The sequence below is a fragment of the Hibiscus syriacus genome, unplaced genomic scaffold (assembly GCF_006381635.1).
Source record: "Hibiscus syriacus cultivar Baekdansim isolate YM2019G1 unplaced genomic scaffold, ASM638163v2 tig00111855_pilon, whole genome shotgun sequence".
Taxonomy (NCBI): domain Eukaryota; kingdom Viridiplantae; phylum Streptophyta; class Magnoliopsida; order Malvales; family Malvaceae; genus Hibiscus; species Hibiscus syriacus.
Window position 1 is genome coordinate 245 of NW_024063205.1, and position 15,313 is coordinate 15,557.

General features: G+C 34.2%; 1 protein-coding gene and 1 pseudogene across 1 annotated transcript; one reads left to right on the top strand and one right to left on the bottom strand.

Moving 5' to 3' along the window:
- Positions 1 to 3,070: 3,070 nt before the first annotated feature.
- Positions 3,071 to 4,332, bottom strand: LOC120172580. Its single transcript, XM_039180012.1, has 4 exons — positions 4,247 to 4,332; positions 4,007 to 4,135; positions 3,584 to 3,704; positions 3,071 to 3,440 (listed from the first exon to the last, which is right to left on the bottom strand). Exons 1-4 carry the CDS (start codon positions 4,330 to 4,332, stop codon positions 3,303 to 3,305), a joined length of 474 nt encoding a protein of 157 aa, XP_039035943.1. The 3' UTR covers positions 3,071 to 3,302.
- Positions 4,333 to 5,763: 1,431 nt separating this feature from the next.
- LOC120172585 lies at positions 5,764 to 14,325 on the top strand (annotated as a pseudogene).
- The last annotated feature ends 988 nt before the right edge of the window (positions 14,326 to 15,313 follow it).

Genomic DNA, 15,313 nt, shown 5'->3' on the forward strand with positions numbered 1-15,313 from the left:
CAAGTAGAATATCATGGAAATGTGTGTTATGATGGTGGTGATGTATTAAGTTATTATATTTTATTCTTATTTTATTATTTTTTCCTTTTCTTAATCATATATTTTTCTATTATGTTTTCTTTGTTTTTTTATTTATTTTCATTTTTTAAAATCTAATTAGCTTTTTATTTCTTTTTTTTTGGTTGCTTTTATTTATTTTTCATATTTTTACTAGTCATTTTTGTATTTCTTTATTATTTATTTCTGTTTTAATCCTAGTAATTTTTTATTTTGACTTCGGTTATTTAATCTTGCAATTAACGTTTCTTTTTAATCTAATAGACCTTTCTTGTTTATGTTTTTAATTATTTTGTGTTACCAGTAGGTGTGATTTGTTCTTATTTTATTTACTTTTATTTTTCACTCTGTTAATTTCTCTTTCCGGCATGTACCCATTTTATTTTCTCTTCTATTTAAAACATTATAATTTAGTCTTTGTCTTTTCTTTTATTCAATTAAGTTTTTTTTACCTAACATTTTTCACTTTACAATTGATCAAAAGGTAAGTAATTCGAATCAAATGTCTTAAATTTAAATTATAATTTTCGTAATTAAAGACAACCGGCAAATTAATTGGTATCGAAAGGGCGATTCAAGGGTGCTAATCCTTCCTTGACCGTAGCGACTCTCAGATCTGACATATTTCTGGTAAAACGCAGATCAGGTAAGATGGTGTTTGACCGAACTAAATTAGTTTTAAAATGGTCGGTGGCGACTCCTAATCTATTTTCCTAAGTCGAAGCACAATTCTGGGCCCACCCGAAAGACGATCGCGACAGTTTGATTCACGAAATGTAAGATTATCAGTGGGAATAAAAGATTACCAGAATAGATTACTGGGAATGTTACATTACTGTGTTTGGTTGGTTTGGCAGGAATGTAAGATTACAATGTTTGGTTGAAAGAATAAAAGATTACTAGAATGTATATTTTACCAAATTGTCTTTGTTCCATATTTTTTAACAAGTGAAATTATAAATATTTAAATAAAAATTATTTATATAAAAATTCTATTTGTTGATAATATATTACTTGAGTATTTAAATATATAATGTATTATTTTAATTATAATTAATATTAAATTTTACATAATCTATGTAAAAATATATTAAAATTTTACATCAACATTTAACTAAATGTTTACACTGTGAAAATTCTTCATAGATATTCATAATAGTAAAAAGATGTAAATTATTTTTGTTATCTAAGATATAATATTTATTATATCTTCTATATACAATAATTTATTTATTTATCTTTTATATTTATATTTAATTCTGCATACTTTATCATTATTATTTATCTCATGAATTTATATTACAAAAGCATAATTCAAATAAGTGAGAAAATATAAAACTAAAATCATATTTTCTATAATTTTATATTTCACCGTCTTTCATCGTTATCTCTGCTAATATTTTAATAAAATTATTAATATTCAGTCCTAATCTGATTTGTACTTAACTCTTGATTACGAAAATCAAGCAACCCAATAATTCATGTTTCCCAACCTGTAATTTCTCTCCGAACATACAAAAACCGACAGAGGCCAAACTTTGAACATACTAGACCGTTAATTTCTTTTAGATGATACACAAAGGACAAGTGAAATAGCTTACCTGTATCTAAAGAGAATTCTAAAACAATTTTAAGTGGTTGCTAATTCGGTCATGTTCGAATTATTCTAAGATATTGGTCCTGAGATTGCTAATTCGGCTATGTCCGAATTATTGTAAGTCTGTCTGAAATTTGACTTATTTCCAAATTATTTAGACTATTTGTAGGGTAAAGATGATGCCCTATTTAACAATAGAAGCTATAGCAAAAACCAAAATTTTGAACTGACACCGTTGAGATTAGTTTTTGGAGTAAAAATCGAGATTTTTAAGCGTAAATAGTAAAAACGAAGATGATGTATAAAAATTTTGATACATAATTATTGGGGTAAATAAATTAAGTTTGAATGAATAGGATTTTATTTGTATTTGTTTATTTTATTTTTATAAGTATTTATGTTTAATTTGTATTCATTTAATTTTTTTAGCATGAAACCATGATGATAATAATGTATTGTAAATAAGAAAGCCTACATCAAAGATCTAAGCAAAAGAAAGTATCACTCCTCAAATTGATTGATATATAAAAGAGAAAATAATAAATTGAATGATAGTAAATAAGTATTCTAATTAGAGTTAGGTTCTTTTGATAAAATAAAGACTTATCAACAATGCTAATGCACCTCAAGGAGTGTAAAACAAGTTGGGAAACCGGCTTTTCAGACAATGAGTCATTTCTTGTTTCCTTAATTACATCGTCATTTGGCCATACATTTTCATCCACTTTATCACAAATGATATCCAGCCTGCTTAGCAAACTCCTGATGATATCATCTTGACCAGAGCCATAAACAATTGTATAAGAAAAGAACATCAAGCACACGTCACTCAAGTGAACAAGGCCATTTATTCTTTTGAGATTGAGAACATACAAATAACCTCTGAATGTTATCATTTCAAGTTCTTATTTCTATGCTGAAGAATTGCAAGGAGTCTTTAAGGAATTGACTAGTCATGACTCGTATAAATGAATAGAAACTACAACTCAATAAAAACGAAAGGAAGATAAAATATAGTATATGCTTGTTTAAAGCATATCACCAAATAAAGTATGACATGTCCAATTAAGAGAAAATAATAGCTACATGAAAAAGCCTGCACCATGCATACAGAAGCACAATTTACAACTGAAATGTATGGTAACTCTAATTTAAACCATATATGACATAAGGTGGAAAGAGACTCTTCAGACCAAAGTTTTAGGGTTAGAATGTCTTTTGATCTGCAAGAGACTGTTAGAGTCTCGGTGCATACATTTGTACTGAATTTGTCAACATCAACTCAACTAAATCAAATAATTTCATATATTTTCCAAAATTTATATTCTAATCACAATCAGTCAGATAAACATTTGAAACATATCTAACTTGCTCGTTGTTATCTTACATAAAGATTAAACATTTATTTCTTAGGATGAAAATTTACATCCCAACGCTTCTCTAGTATATATATTAAAAAAAAGACCAAGTTGTTATCCAAATCAAGAAATGATTACCTTTATATCAGCAACAGCCTATGAAATTGGTTCCTTTGAATTCAAGAATGAAAAGGAACATACAAAACCAGTAAAATTGACAATACCTACAACATCTTTCTGGCTGCATGCTTCACAAAGTTTAAGCAAATTATTAAATCTTAGATTTAACATTATAACAAACATGGAAATATAATTGAGTTCAAAATTGAAATGGCCAGAGAACCTCCGATGTACATATCCTTCATGAATGGTAAAAGCAACTCAACTTTATGCAAACCGTCTGTTGTGCAAGTTTCATCATTAACAACCTAAATATAAAAAGATCAGAGCAATTATCAGTAGAAAGATGAGGGATTTATTAAGAAGGAATAGATATTATTTCATAATCATAGAAGATTAATAATGAATAAGATGCTCTGAGATTCAAAAGGTTGATTAGATTAATTCTCACAAGGTTCCCATCGATCATGGCTTTTGCACCTCGCAGCTCTTGAACATAATTTGAAATTTCATTACAGAGAACATCAACAAATTTCTCAGGTTTTGATGCTTTATCTTGATATATATGCAGCCTGGGTAACATATACCATAGTTAATAAAAAACGACTACACATTCTTTTGATGCTAAAATAGGAGGTAGGAAAATGCCAACATATGTATGTGGAGAACCAACAATGTGAAAAGAGAAACCAAGTTGCAAATTAAGCCTTGTCATACGGTAGCCTAATGCAGGCAAAAAATAGACGCTAAGAAAGAAGAGTGAACTTCACTTGTACACAAGGACAATTTTAACCGGTATTCTCAAACCAAATAATAGAGGTCTGTGACGTTACAGATTTGATTAAGATAAAAATTAATAGGTAATACAGGTTACCTGAGATCAAAGTGGTATAAGCACTTAAAAGTTTGAAGAGAAGTTAAGACCATTCCCATTCTGAAGTCACAAGGCCATAAGCTGCTTGATGAAATATTCGATGACAGTGTACAACTTCGACATGTCCATCTACCAAAAACATGTAATTTTCAGATCAAAATTAAAACTGAACTTTAAAAACTGGGGAACGTTAAACAACAATAACAAATAATGACTACAGGTCTAGTTCTTATAAAATACCTCCTTGGGCTATAACAGATGTTAATAAGCAATCTTTCATCAAGGTCTTCCTCCAAAAGGGATACTGCTTCAACAATTCCCTTCATCAATTTCTAATGGAAACCTTTAACTAAAATATTTTATTTTATTTCAATTCAATAGTTATTTATTTTTATTTAAATATAAAGATTTTATTTTTCCAAAAATAAAATCAACCCTATGTACGCTTACATCGTTGCTAAGGTTCAGAATCGTTCTAGTTCCATTTAGAATCAAATAGCTGTCCTACAATAGAATCGTTTTACCCTCATGATATCCCGATTACTACTAGTTTCGTAGTCCGACCATCGAACGCAAGCTGAATTTATGCATATAAAGAAGAAGAACAAAATCCAAATGAGAAGTGTTGCAACAAATTCTGACAGAATCGATCCAAGTGAAACAACAACTATAACTATTTTTCCAATAAAAAATGAGTTCGACCAAACAGTACTAGATTATGAAAAAATGGCCGAATGGATCCAAGCAAAACAACAACTATAAGGAAACTATCGATCGAGGTTAACTTAAATCGACTACACTAATTTCCAATCAAAAAACAACCAAAACCTTAAGAACCCTAACCCGACAGCATTTTTCTGAAAAAATGGGTTCGACCAAAAAATACTAGATTAAGATAAACCCTTACCCGAAATCAATTTTCTGAAAAATTAAACAAGTAAAAAATTGTAAAGAAAGGGAGAAGATAAGAAAGGGAGAGAAGAAAGTTTACCAGGAGAACGATAATTTTTCGCAGAGACAAACTAAGGGGAGAAGAAAATATCACAGAGGCAAACGGGAAAAGAATGGTATTTTAGCCCATACGGGAATAAAAGAATACCTAATATGTGTGTGTGAATAACATTCCCAGAAATAAATGTGTTGTATTTATTGTTGGGAAAGAAATATTTAATCAATCAAATGGTATCCTTATCAAAAAAAAAATATACCCGTCAGAAATCCTAAAATCTTTGATCTAAACGGGCCATATGAGTCTAATTAAAAAAAATAAATTATTTAAAATAATAATAGTAATTCTTGTTGAACATGTTATTTAATTTCTATTTTTCATCCAAAATCAACCCGTATTGAGCCCAGTCCACACAATTTTTTGGTGGGTTCTGACATAAAAATAGGTATTGAATTTGAATTTTGATGGGTCTTGATTTAATAAAACTTTAGAATCGGGTTTTGGCCCGACCCTCGTCGCGCTTTCTACACAAGGGTGCACAATTCGTAAGCCACACCACCGAGCAAGAACCGTAACTAAAATGAACTGTAGAGCGTGAAAACGATTCATCATTGAAGAATTGAAACATGGAGGCGACAAGTTTGAAGAGAATCAAACATGCTTTTGAAGAGATCATCAACCGCGAAATGGGTCTTTGCACCCCTAAAAGCTCTGCTCGTCATCTCTTTGCTTCGCTGATTTCACAGCTTATTCTTCTGCCTCTTTCTCTTTTTCCCATTCTGTTCAAATACTTTGATCACTGTATCAAATGGACTATGAGAAGGAGTCATCTCTAGAAAAATTAGAAAATTCTGGGTATTTATTTGATGGTCTATGTTGGATGGAATTCCATACAAAATGGGTTTTGATTTGTTTTACAGTATGAACTCAAATTTGATCTAGAATTCTGGGTGTAATTAAGATTCAGTTGTTTTTGGTTGTTTTTGTATGTTTTGGTACAGGCTATAGTGGAAAAAATAGACCTTTATGGGAAACTGAAAGGCTATGAGGAATGTGTGAACAAAATTCAACTCCACTGGTTACATCCTGGTGTCTGGTTCTGATGACAAACATGTTTTGTTCTGGAACTGGGCTGCTAAAAGCAAAACGTCTTCGTATCTTTCCGGCCACTTGGACAACATATTTCAGGCAAAATTTATGCCCTTCACTGATGATAAGAGATTAATCACTTCTGCTGCTGATGGCCAGGTAGTGAAGTTCATTGCTTCTGTTTATCCTTGCTTTGATCCTCGATGCTAGTTTATGTTACCGGGTTAGGTGGAGTTCAAATATGGTTATGCGTTCGACACAAGTATCTTCAATTTTAAAAAAAATCGGTTCATCAAGTATGATATCCCATGCTCATTTTGGAATTGTGTCTAACACGGGTGTTAGATGTGTATACTAAAAGAAAAATGAAGGCCCGAAGTAATATGTAGATGCTAGTAATAGGTTATTGTTGCTCATTCAGAAAAAAAAATTTAAACGAAGAATGTAGTTATGAGATTGTCCGTATAAAAGTTTTCCTCTTGTTTCAGATGAGGCTTGGAGAAATTTCGGAGAATGGTCATGTTAAAACGAGAAGATTGGGAAAGCACCAAGGTCGGGTGTACAACCTTGCTATTGAGCCCGGAAGTCCACACATATTCTTTAGTTGTGGTGAAGATGGCTTAGTTCAACATGTTAGTTAATTTAATTGAAATTGAAACTTAAATTTGGCTTCATTTTTTTTAGATTTTGTTATTCTTGCTATTTTGTGTTGCAGTTTGATCTGTGGTGTGGTTCTACTTCAAAGCTATTTCACTGCTTCTCATTCTAAGAAGCTGATAGGTAACCTTTAAACATGAGGTTAAATGCCATCGTAATTGATCCAAGGAATCTGAATTACTTTGCTATAGGAGGTTCTGATGAATATGCGCGCGTCTGTGATATCAGAAAATATCCACCGGAAGCATCTAATGTTTCAGAAACACCAGTGAACGTATTTTGCCTTCGTCATCTGCTTCACTCCAACCATATTCATATTACAGGGTTAGCTTATTCTAACACAAGTGAACTACTTGTTTCTTACAATGATGAGTTGATTTACTTATTCCAAAAGAACAAGGGGGTCGGGCCTTCTCCGTTATCCCTTGAATCTGGAACTCAGCACAGAGATAAGGAGCAACAAGTTTATGTGGGTCACAAAAATTCACTGACAGTCAAAGGAGTGGGTTTTTTTGGCCCCAAAGATGAATATGTGATGGGCGGTTCTGATTGTGGGCATATATTTATTTGGAAGAAGAACACCAAGCTTGTTCGAGTAATGTTAGGTGTTCGAAATGTAGTAAATCATCTGGAGCCTCATTCATGTATGCCTTTTTTGCTACTTGTGGAATTGATAAAAATGTGAAGCTCTGGGCTCCTACAGCCTGTGATGTATCTGCACTGCCTAACAACTTGAAGAAGGTATCATCTCATATTTGATAGTTAATGAGATGATTAACGAATGCCTATTTTTTCGTACTTATATTCTCTATTTACAGATCATGGAGTCCAATAGACAGAGTAGAGAAGATCAGTCACCTGTCACACTTTCCCCTAATGTTATAATGCATGTTTTCCGCCTACAGAGGTGACAAATGTTTGAATATGTTGAAAGGAGGTATAGTAGAGCTGATCTTGAAAGTAATGGGGACGATGCGGATGAAGATTATTTTTCAGGGCTCTCCAATGACATTGAGGTTTCTGAAGAGGATCCTGGCGAGAATTCGGGAGATTGCAAGATCAACTAATGTCTTGTAAGTTCAAATTTAAAGTTCTTTCGGTTTATTCCTTCTGGGGACATGGAAAATAATGTTTTGTACTGTTCTTATGATTATAAGGATACTGAATCAAATTATCTTAAAATGTTTTTGATAATATCAAGCTTTTGAATGATCTCTCTTGTTCTAATGTTCGTAGGGGAGCTATCAATGATGAAAGGTTTTCGCCTCAAGAATGGAGTTGGTTCCGAAAACTAGTGTTTGCATTCAGAATGAATGCTTACAGGTATTCTTAATTTTATATCTCCCATCTTGATGGTTCTCAATTACAAACATTTATCCATGACCTTGAACAACCTTAGAAAGTAGGTTGTTATTTTTTACTAAATAGTTTACAGCCTTTATAGAGTAGTCTAAGTATAAATAAGGAAACAATCCCTAAAAATCAGTAACTCCCTAAGAATTAGAGACTAAGATTAGATCCTATTGTACAATGGAACTCCTAGGAATAAGGTAAATAATTTATCCTTAATTTTAGGAATTCCAACACCCCCCTCGAGCTGGAGTGTAGATATTTATTAAGCCTAACTTGCCAATAATTTCTTCAAACATGTTTCTGCTCAAGCTTTTGGTCAACAAGTCTGCAACTTGTTGTCTCGTAGGTAGGTAACAAAAACCTCTCCCGGGTTAATTTTTTCTTTGATGAAGTGGCGATCAATTTCCACATGTTTGGTGCGATCGTGGTGAACAAGATTATGTGCTATGCCGACAACTGCCTGGTTGTCACAATGCATTTTTATAGGTCTGGTATAGGACACTTTTAGTTCTCCAGCAGTTATTGTATCCAGAATCCTTCGCATATACCATGGGATGGTGCTCGATACTCTGCCTCTGCACTGTTGCGTGCTACAACAGACTATTTTTTTACTTCTCCATGTTACGAGATTACCCTAAACATAGCTACAGTAACCACTTGTAGAACGTCTGTCGTTAACAGCACCTGTCCAGTCTGTATCAACATATGCTTCTACACTTCGGTTGGCAGTTTTTTTGAAGTGGAGGCCTTTACCCGGAATCCCTTTGAGATACCTAAATATCCTTTACGCAGCTTCCAGATGTTTCTCCCTTGGAGCATGCATGTATTGGCTGATAACACTCACACCGAAAGCTATGTATGGACGAGTGTGAAATAGGTAGATAAGTCTCCCTACTAGTTGTTGATCTCCCCCTGTCGATATCTTCTCCATCTTTATCAGTTCCCAATTTAAGATTGAATTCCATAGGAGTTTCGGCTGGTTTGCAGCCCAACAAACCAACTTCAGAAAGCAGATCGAAAACATACTTTCTTTGGGAGATGGAAATACCTGCCTTAGACCTTGCTACCTCTATTCCAAGAAAGTATCTAAGATTCCTCAAGGCCTTAAGTTCGAATTCAACACTAAGAAACTCTTTTAGCCTTTTAATTTCGCTTGAATCATCCATTGTTAATATTATATCGTCCACGTAGACAATGAGAGTGTAACATTTTCCACTTTTCGAGTGTTTGTAAAGCATGGTGTGGTCAGCCTGTCCTTGAATATAGCTTTTACTAGTCATAGCTTTGGCAAATCGGTTGAACCCGCCCTTGGAGATTGCTTTAGTCCATAGAAGAACTTATTTAACTTACACACTTGGCCCTTGCTCTCTTCAAACCCGAGTGGGAAGTTTATGTACACTTCCTCATTTAATTGTGCATTGAGGAAAACATTTTTTACGTCTAATTTGGTCGAGGGCCAAAATAAGTTGACAACAAGGGATAGGAGAACTCTAACGGTGTTTAGCTTGGAAATTGGTGCAAACGTCTCATCGTAGTCAAGGCCATAGGTTTGAGTAAAACCCTTAGCCACAAGCCGAGCCTTGTATTGATCAATACTGCTATTGGGTTTAAATTTTGTAGTGAAGATCCACTTTCATGTTACGTTCTTACCACTTGATAAATCCGAGACTTCCCACGTTTCATTGTCTTTGAGAGCCTTTATTTCCATCACAACTTGCCTCCACTCAGTTGATTTAAGAACTTCTTCTATGTTTTTTGGAAGTTCTACAGTATCAACATTAGATACGAAGGCTTTGTAAGACTTAGATAAGTTTTCTTATGACACAAATCGAGAAATAGGGTGCTGAGTGTAACCCCTTGTTTCCTTTCGAACTGCAATTGGAAGATAGATGGATGGTGATGGAGGTGAGATTTTTGTTTCAGAACAATCCTCGGTTGGGGATGAAATTGACACTGCTGTTTCAATTTCAGGAGAATAGAGTCTTCGAGAGTATACCGAAGTTCTCGGGCCTGTTCTTGCTGCCTTCCTGGATCAGGTTGCCGTTGTTCTTCTGTGGTGTGATTGATTATGATAATTTCTTGTTGCACAGGAGAAACAGTTTGTAAATTTGGAATTACAATGCTTGTTGGGTCGTTAGGTTTGTTTGTGATAGTAGAGGGAGGATCATGAGGTATAGTGAGAATGATATTAAGGGTCTTATCTTCATTGAAAGTCTCCCCGTGAAGATGAGATGCTGCAAAGTATGGTTAATTCTCAAAAAAGGTGACATCCCGAGAGACAAACATATGGTGTAAGGTTGGTGAGTAACACTTATAGTCATTTTGTGTTGGGAAATAGTCAATGAAGACACGTGTCGGCTCGAGGATCAAGTTTGGATTGATTGGGTTGATCACAATTACAACAAATATGGAAGAATTTATGTTTTTGGTTGAATGAAGTTGTTACCAAATTTATCAGTATGTCAAAATTAAAAAAAAAAGTTACCGTTAAAAATTAATGTGTTAAGTTTAACGCGACAATGATAATAATTAAAATATACTAAAGTTTTAAAATATTTTTTAGATATTTCTCATGATCGTTTTACAATGCATATTTAAAAGGGTGAATTACATAGTTGGTCACTAATGTTTGGGGCAATTTTCGTTTTCTCCATATGTTATTGATTAGTTACAAATTGGTCACTCAATAAACAATGTTAACAACAGTTAACAGACGTGACGGAAATCATAGTTGGCACGTTAACTGCTTACGTGGATTGTTGAAAGCTTATTTGGACCGTTGATCGATCATCCTTATCATCATCGTCTTATTCTCCTACTTCTGCTCACTTTCTATTCTTTCATATCTCTCTCCAAATTTAACAATAAAAAAACTTGTCTGTTTTCTCCATGGGAGAACCTCAAAGAAACATTTATCGAACTCTGGTTTCACCATGAGAGAACCTCAAAGAAAAACCTCAACCTTTATCGTTAACTTCGCCCACTAACACACTATGGATTTACCAAGAAAAAGCTAAACAAAATTTCAAAACGCCATTTATTAAACTTTCAGCTCTGATGTAAAACATTTTATTTTCTAGGTACTCTTTTAACTTCTCGCTCTTATTCTCTTATCGCTGTTTGCAGGTTGCATTGAGCTTTGATCCCAATGGCTTCTGTTGTCGTATCCAATATCGTTGCTTTGAAATGAGTAGCGAGGTTTGCTTATTGTAGAAACCGAAAATTTGTTCAGATTAGGCAATAGTCTGCTATTTTTTGGCTTATTCGGATCGGTTCAAGCTCGGCCTGTAACACCCTAGTCTAGTTAGACCCCGAAGTTCCCTAAATTACAATGTTACACGGGAAAATTTTCTTTTAAAACTGCTTGTAAATCTTTGAAATTTAGACATCCATAATGTAATATAAAAAACGTAGAAATAAACTAGGTTTACAATTAATGTGGAGCTCCCAAAATACATCCGCAAAATAATACAAAATACTGAGTTTCAAAATAGTTACGACTGAATACATAACAAGGTCCATAATAGTACATGCCCTCTAAAGATGACTCCAGACGCATTCTGAAAATCTGAATCTGCTGCACTGGAATATTGACGACGACAGCTCCCCACGACCTGCTCCCTAAGAACTTGCTCATGGAAATACATTTCCAATGCTGAGCTTACGAGTTCAGTGTTTCACTGAAAACTGTATTATACTATATGCATGCCCTAGATGAAGTGACAAGTGGCACATGTCTGAGTGTACAATTACTGGACTGTTAATCTGTTGCTGGCATCATGGTGCGGCTGAGGGATTATGCATCTCGGAGCTCACGCAACCTTCTAGCACTGCCAAAGCACCATCAGGTACTACTGGGTGAGATTTAGAATTCTGCATCAGAACGTACACCCACCTACCTACTTCGTCGAGTCTTGGGGCATCTACACCCAGTTGGCTCAGTTGGCTACTATAGTGTCGTGGGACTGACTGTCATATTTCTGCTAAAAGGAACACAAGTGTCCTGATTATTTCCCTAGTGTCAACCAATGCTAGTTTTACGTAAACCTAGCTATTTATGTTTCTACTTTTTTTATATTAATTATTGTTCTCGCTTGAAGTCTTATTCGAGTATATATTGAAGTGTTAGGGTACCTCGAGTCTAATTCTCTTAAAAATTGACCTTTTATCCAAAACAGACTGAAAGTATCGATACTAACCCAAGAGTATCGATGCTCCTGAAAAAGTTTCGATACTTTATATAAGTAATGGTACTTTTAACCGTTTTGTTTTGTCTAGTTTCGAAATATTTTGGGAGTTTTGAAATTATGACCCAAAGTATCGATACTCTTGCCTAGAAACTCATGATTTTGACTGAGAATAAGAACAAGTTTCGATATTATCCCTCAATTATCGAAACTCAATCTGCAAAGAGCATAAAATAGGTATAAAAACTCCTATTCTACTATCCCAAAGACCTTAGTGAGGTCCCCAAACATTATTAATGTTTTATGAAGATACAAAGGAGCATAAATAAGGCTTTAAATATATTTATAACTCTAAAACATGCAATCTACCATGAGAATGCTTTAAGCTTATGCAACCTACTACATTTCATCTAAATGACTTACATATGGTATAGTTGAGTCAAAAGTGAATTACCTTTGATGCTAAACTGTTGAAAACACCAAATATTCAACCAAGGGTGAGTTTCTTCTTCCCTTTAGCTTTAGAGCTCTTGTGTTAAACACCAAATGCAAGGGTTACTAATTGTTGCTAAGGATTAAGGAGGGTTTTAAAACACTTCCAACGGCTAAAAATATCTGAAAAATGGGTTAGAACCACCTAGTTTCTTAAACCCTTCTAAAACTCATTTTTACAACTATGGCCAAAACTTGATCTTAAGGTCTCAAATGAAAGCTCAAGAGGTGTGGATTTTGGTTCTTACCTTGGTTTGATGAAATAGATTGAAACTAAACCAAAGACTCCACCTTTGCTCAAAAGAATGATGAAAATGAGGAAGAAAACTTGGGAGGAGAAGACAAATGTGAAGAAAAAGAGAAGTTGGAAATTCAGACGATGATATCACCAATTTTTAATGGAAATCAACTTTATTTTTGAACAAGGGTAAAATTGCTTCTTTGGTCCCTCCAATTTGACTGTAGATTAAAAACTATTTTTATTCACTATCGGGCTTACTTAAAGCCCAAACCCTCTTTAATTTGAGTCAAGGTTTCCTACAAGCTAGAGATTTAAACCAAGTCTCATCTTGGGTTAGCCCAATACATCTAACCCGAGATTCATGACATTACACGACCCAGCCTCGGACTCCAATACAAATCGAAACGATCACCTGCTTCATCTTTATGGAATATTTTTGTTCTCATTTTACAGAAAGCTCAACATGTGGAATTTTGTTGCAACATGACTCAACAATCTCTCTCTGTATTTGAAAATGCAGATAAACTCGAATAATCAGGGAGCAAGTCAAGGGCACCCACGTCCGTGAGCAACAACCTACCGATACCAAGGCCATCAATGGGTTCGACTTTTGGTGGACCAATAGGCTATTGCGGTTCCAGTGATGTTGTGTTCATGGAACAACATTTCCAAGCAAGGGCATGTGCACCTAGCAAGGCTGATCTTGGATTGTTGGCGCACAACAGAGGCAATGCCATGCAACGTTACAAAAAGAACAAAATACGAAGGTTGATTTTCCTTGTGTTTGTTGTCGGCTAATAATGGGTTCTAGATTATTATAATTGGAGGGGTGGCATGGCATGAGCAGGTACGATAAACACATACGTTATGAAACGAGGAAGGCGAGAGCTGATGGTAAGAAGCAAGTGAAAGGTCGATTTGTGAAGGCTTCTGAATCTCCAGATGGTTAAAGATGAATTTGATTTTTCTTGTATATATTTCTTATGAATGTCCAAGGTATCTTTGAGGTTCTCTCATAGCGAAAACAGACAAGGTTTTTTTTACTGTTAAATTTTGAGAGAGAATAGAAAGTGAGCAGGCAGGGTTTCAAATCACGATTCGAAAACGTGTTAGTGTCCCCAAAATAGTGGTAGCGTCGCCGTCCGAGTTACCCGCTACACCCGCAATAGCGCCCGCGACGGCCACAATCACAATAAACACGAAATGATCGAAAACGCGATCGCGACCTCGATTTAAAACCCTGTGAGCAGAGGTAGAGGAAAATAAGAAGTTAACATGTCTGCTATGATTTTCGTCACATATGTTAACGATTGTTAACATTGAATGACCAGTTTGTAAGTAACTTTTGAAATATCAGTGGGGAAAACGAAAATTACCCCAAACATTATTAGTAAGTATTTAATATTTGTTGATGTAAATTTAGACATCAATACTAACTCACACCATATTAATATTTGAACTTTTATATCAGTTTACTTTCAATTTAATTTTAATAACATTCGTTATCTGATAAGTAATCCATATACGTAATCAAGTTCGAAAAGACAGTTTTTCACTGTGTATGTTTAATTTGATTTTAAATTAAATAATAAAAGATGTTTTAATCTATTTTAATTTTAAATGAGTCATAAAACATGTCATTTGACCCCAAAAACACTTTAAATAAAAAAAATTAATAAATTTCAACGTAACAGTTTTCTTCCCATGCAATCTTTCTTTAAGGATTTCGAGTTCAACAATTCAAGTAAATTCATAAACGATTGGGGGGGGGGGGGAGGAATCGGCCATTGTTGATCACATCTATGAAGAACTTTTTCTTAGTCCGTTCATGATCAATTGTTACCTTAGAAAAACAAAATAATAAAGCAATTAACAAATATCCTTCAACAAGAAGAAGAAGAAGAAACTAGAAACGTTCAATCTTGTCATCCGATCCACGAGGAAGTTTAGGTTTAATAATCTGCAAGGCTTTTCCGGATCTTTTAAACTTATTCTTCAACACCGACGAAGAATTTCCCTCCACACTGACCTCGCTCACCAGTTTTCCGCAAGAAGAACACGAACTACAATCGGATAAATCCCACATTCATCGCCATGAACATATAAATTAATAAAGGAATTTAAAATAAAAAAAAAAGGAGAGTGGAGGTGCTTACAAGAATTTAGCTTCAATGGCAGCCTTGGAAAACTGGAGACAGTGAGAGCAATAAACATAGGTGACGGTCGATGTCATCTTCCTTGAAACTAATATCAATTATCTTAAAAGAAAAGAACTGCTATCGGTTGAAAAGATTAGGGATTTTTCAAAGAGGAGTTTATGCCTATATATATAGCCTAAA

Bases quoted from the DNA above. Each gene is read 5' to 3' on its own strand.
- LOC120172580 (XM_039180012.1), bottom strand. From the start codon at position 4,332: ATGAAGGGAATTGTTGAAGCAGTATCCCTTTTGGAGGAAGACCTTGAT. The intron at 4,136-4,246 runs GTATTTTATAAG...TGTTTTTGGTAG, and splicing joins ATCTGTTATAGCCCAAGGAG to ATGGACATGTCGAAGTTGTA. The intron at 3,705-4,006 runs GTAACCTGTATT...TATGTTACCCAG, and splicing joins TTATACCACTTTGATCTCAG to GCTGCATATATATCAAGATA.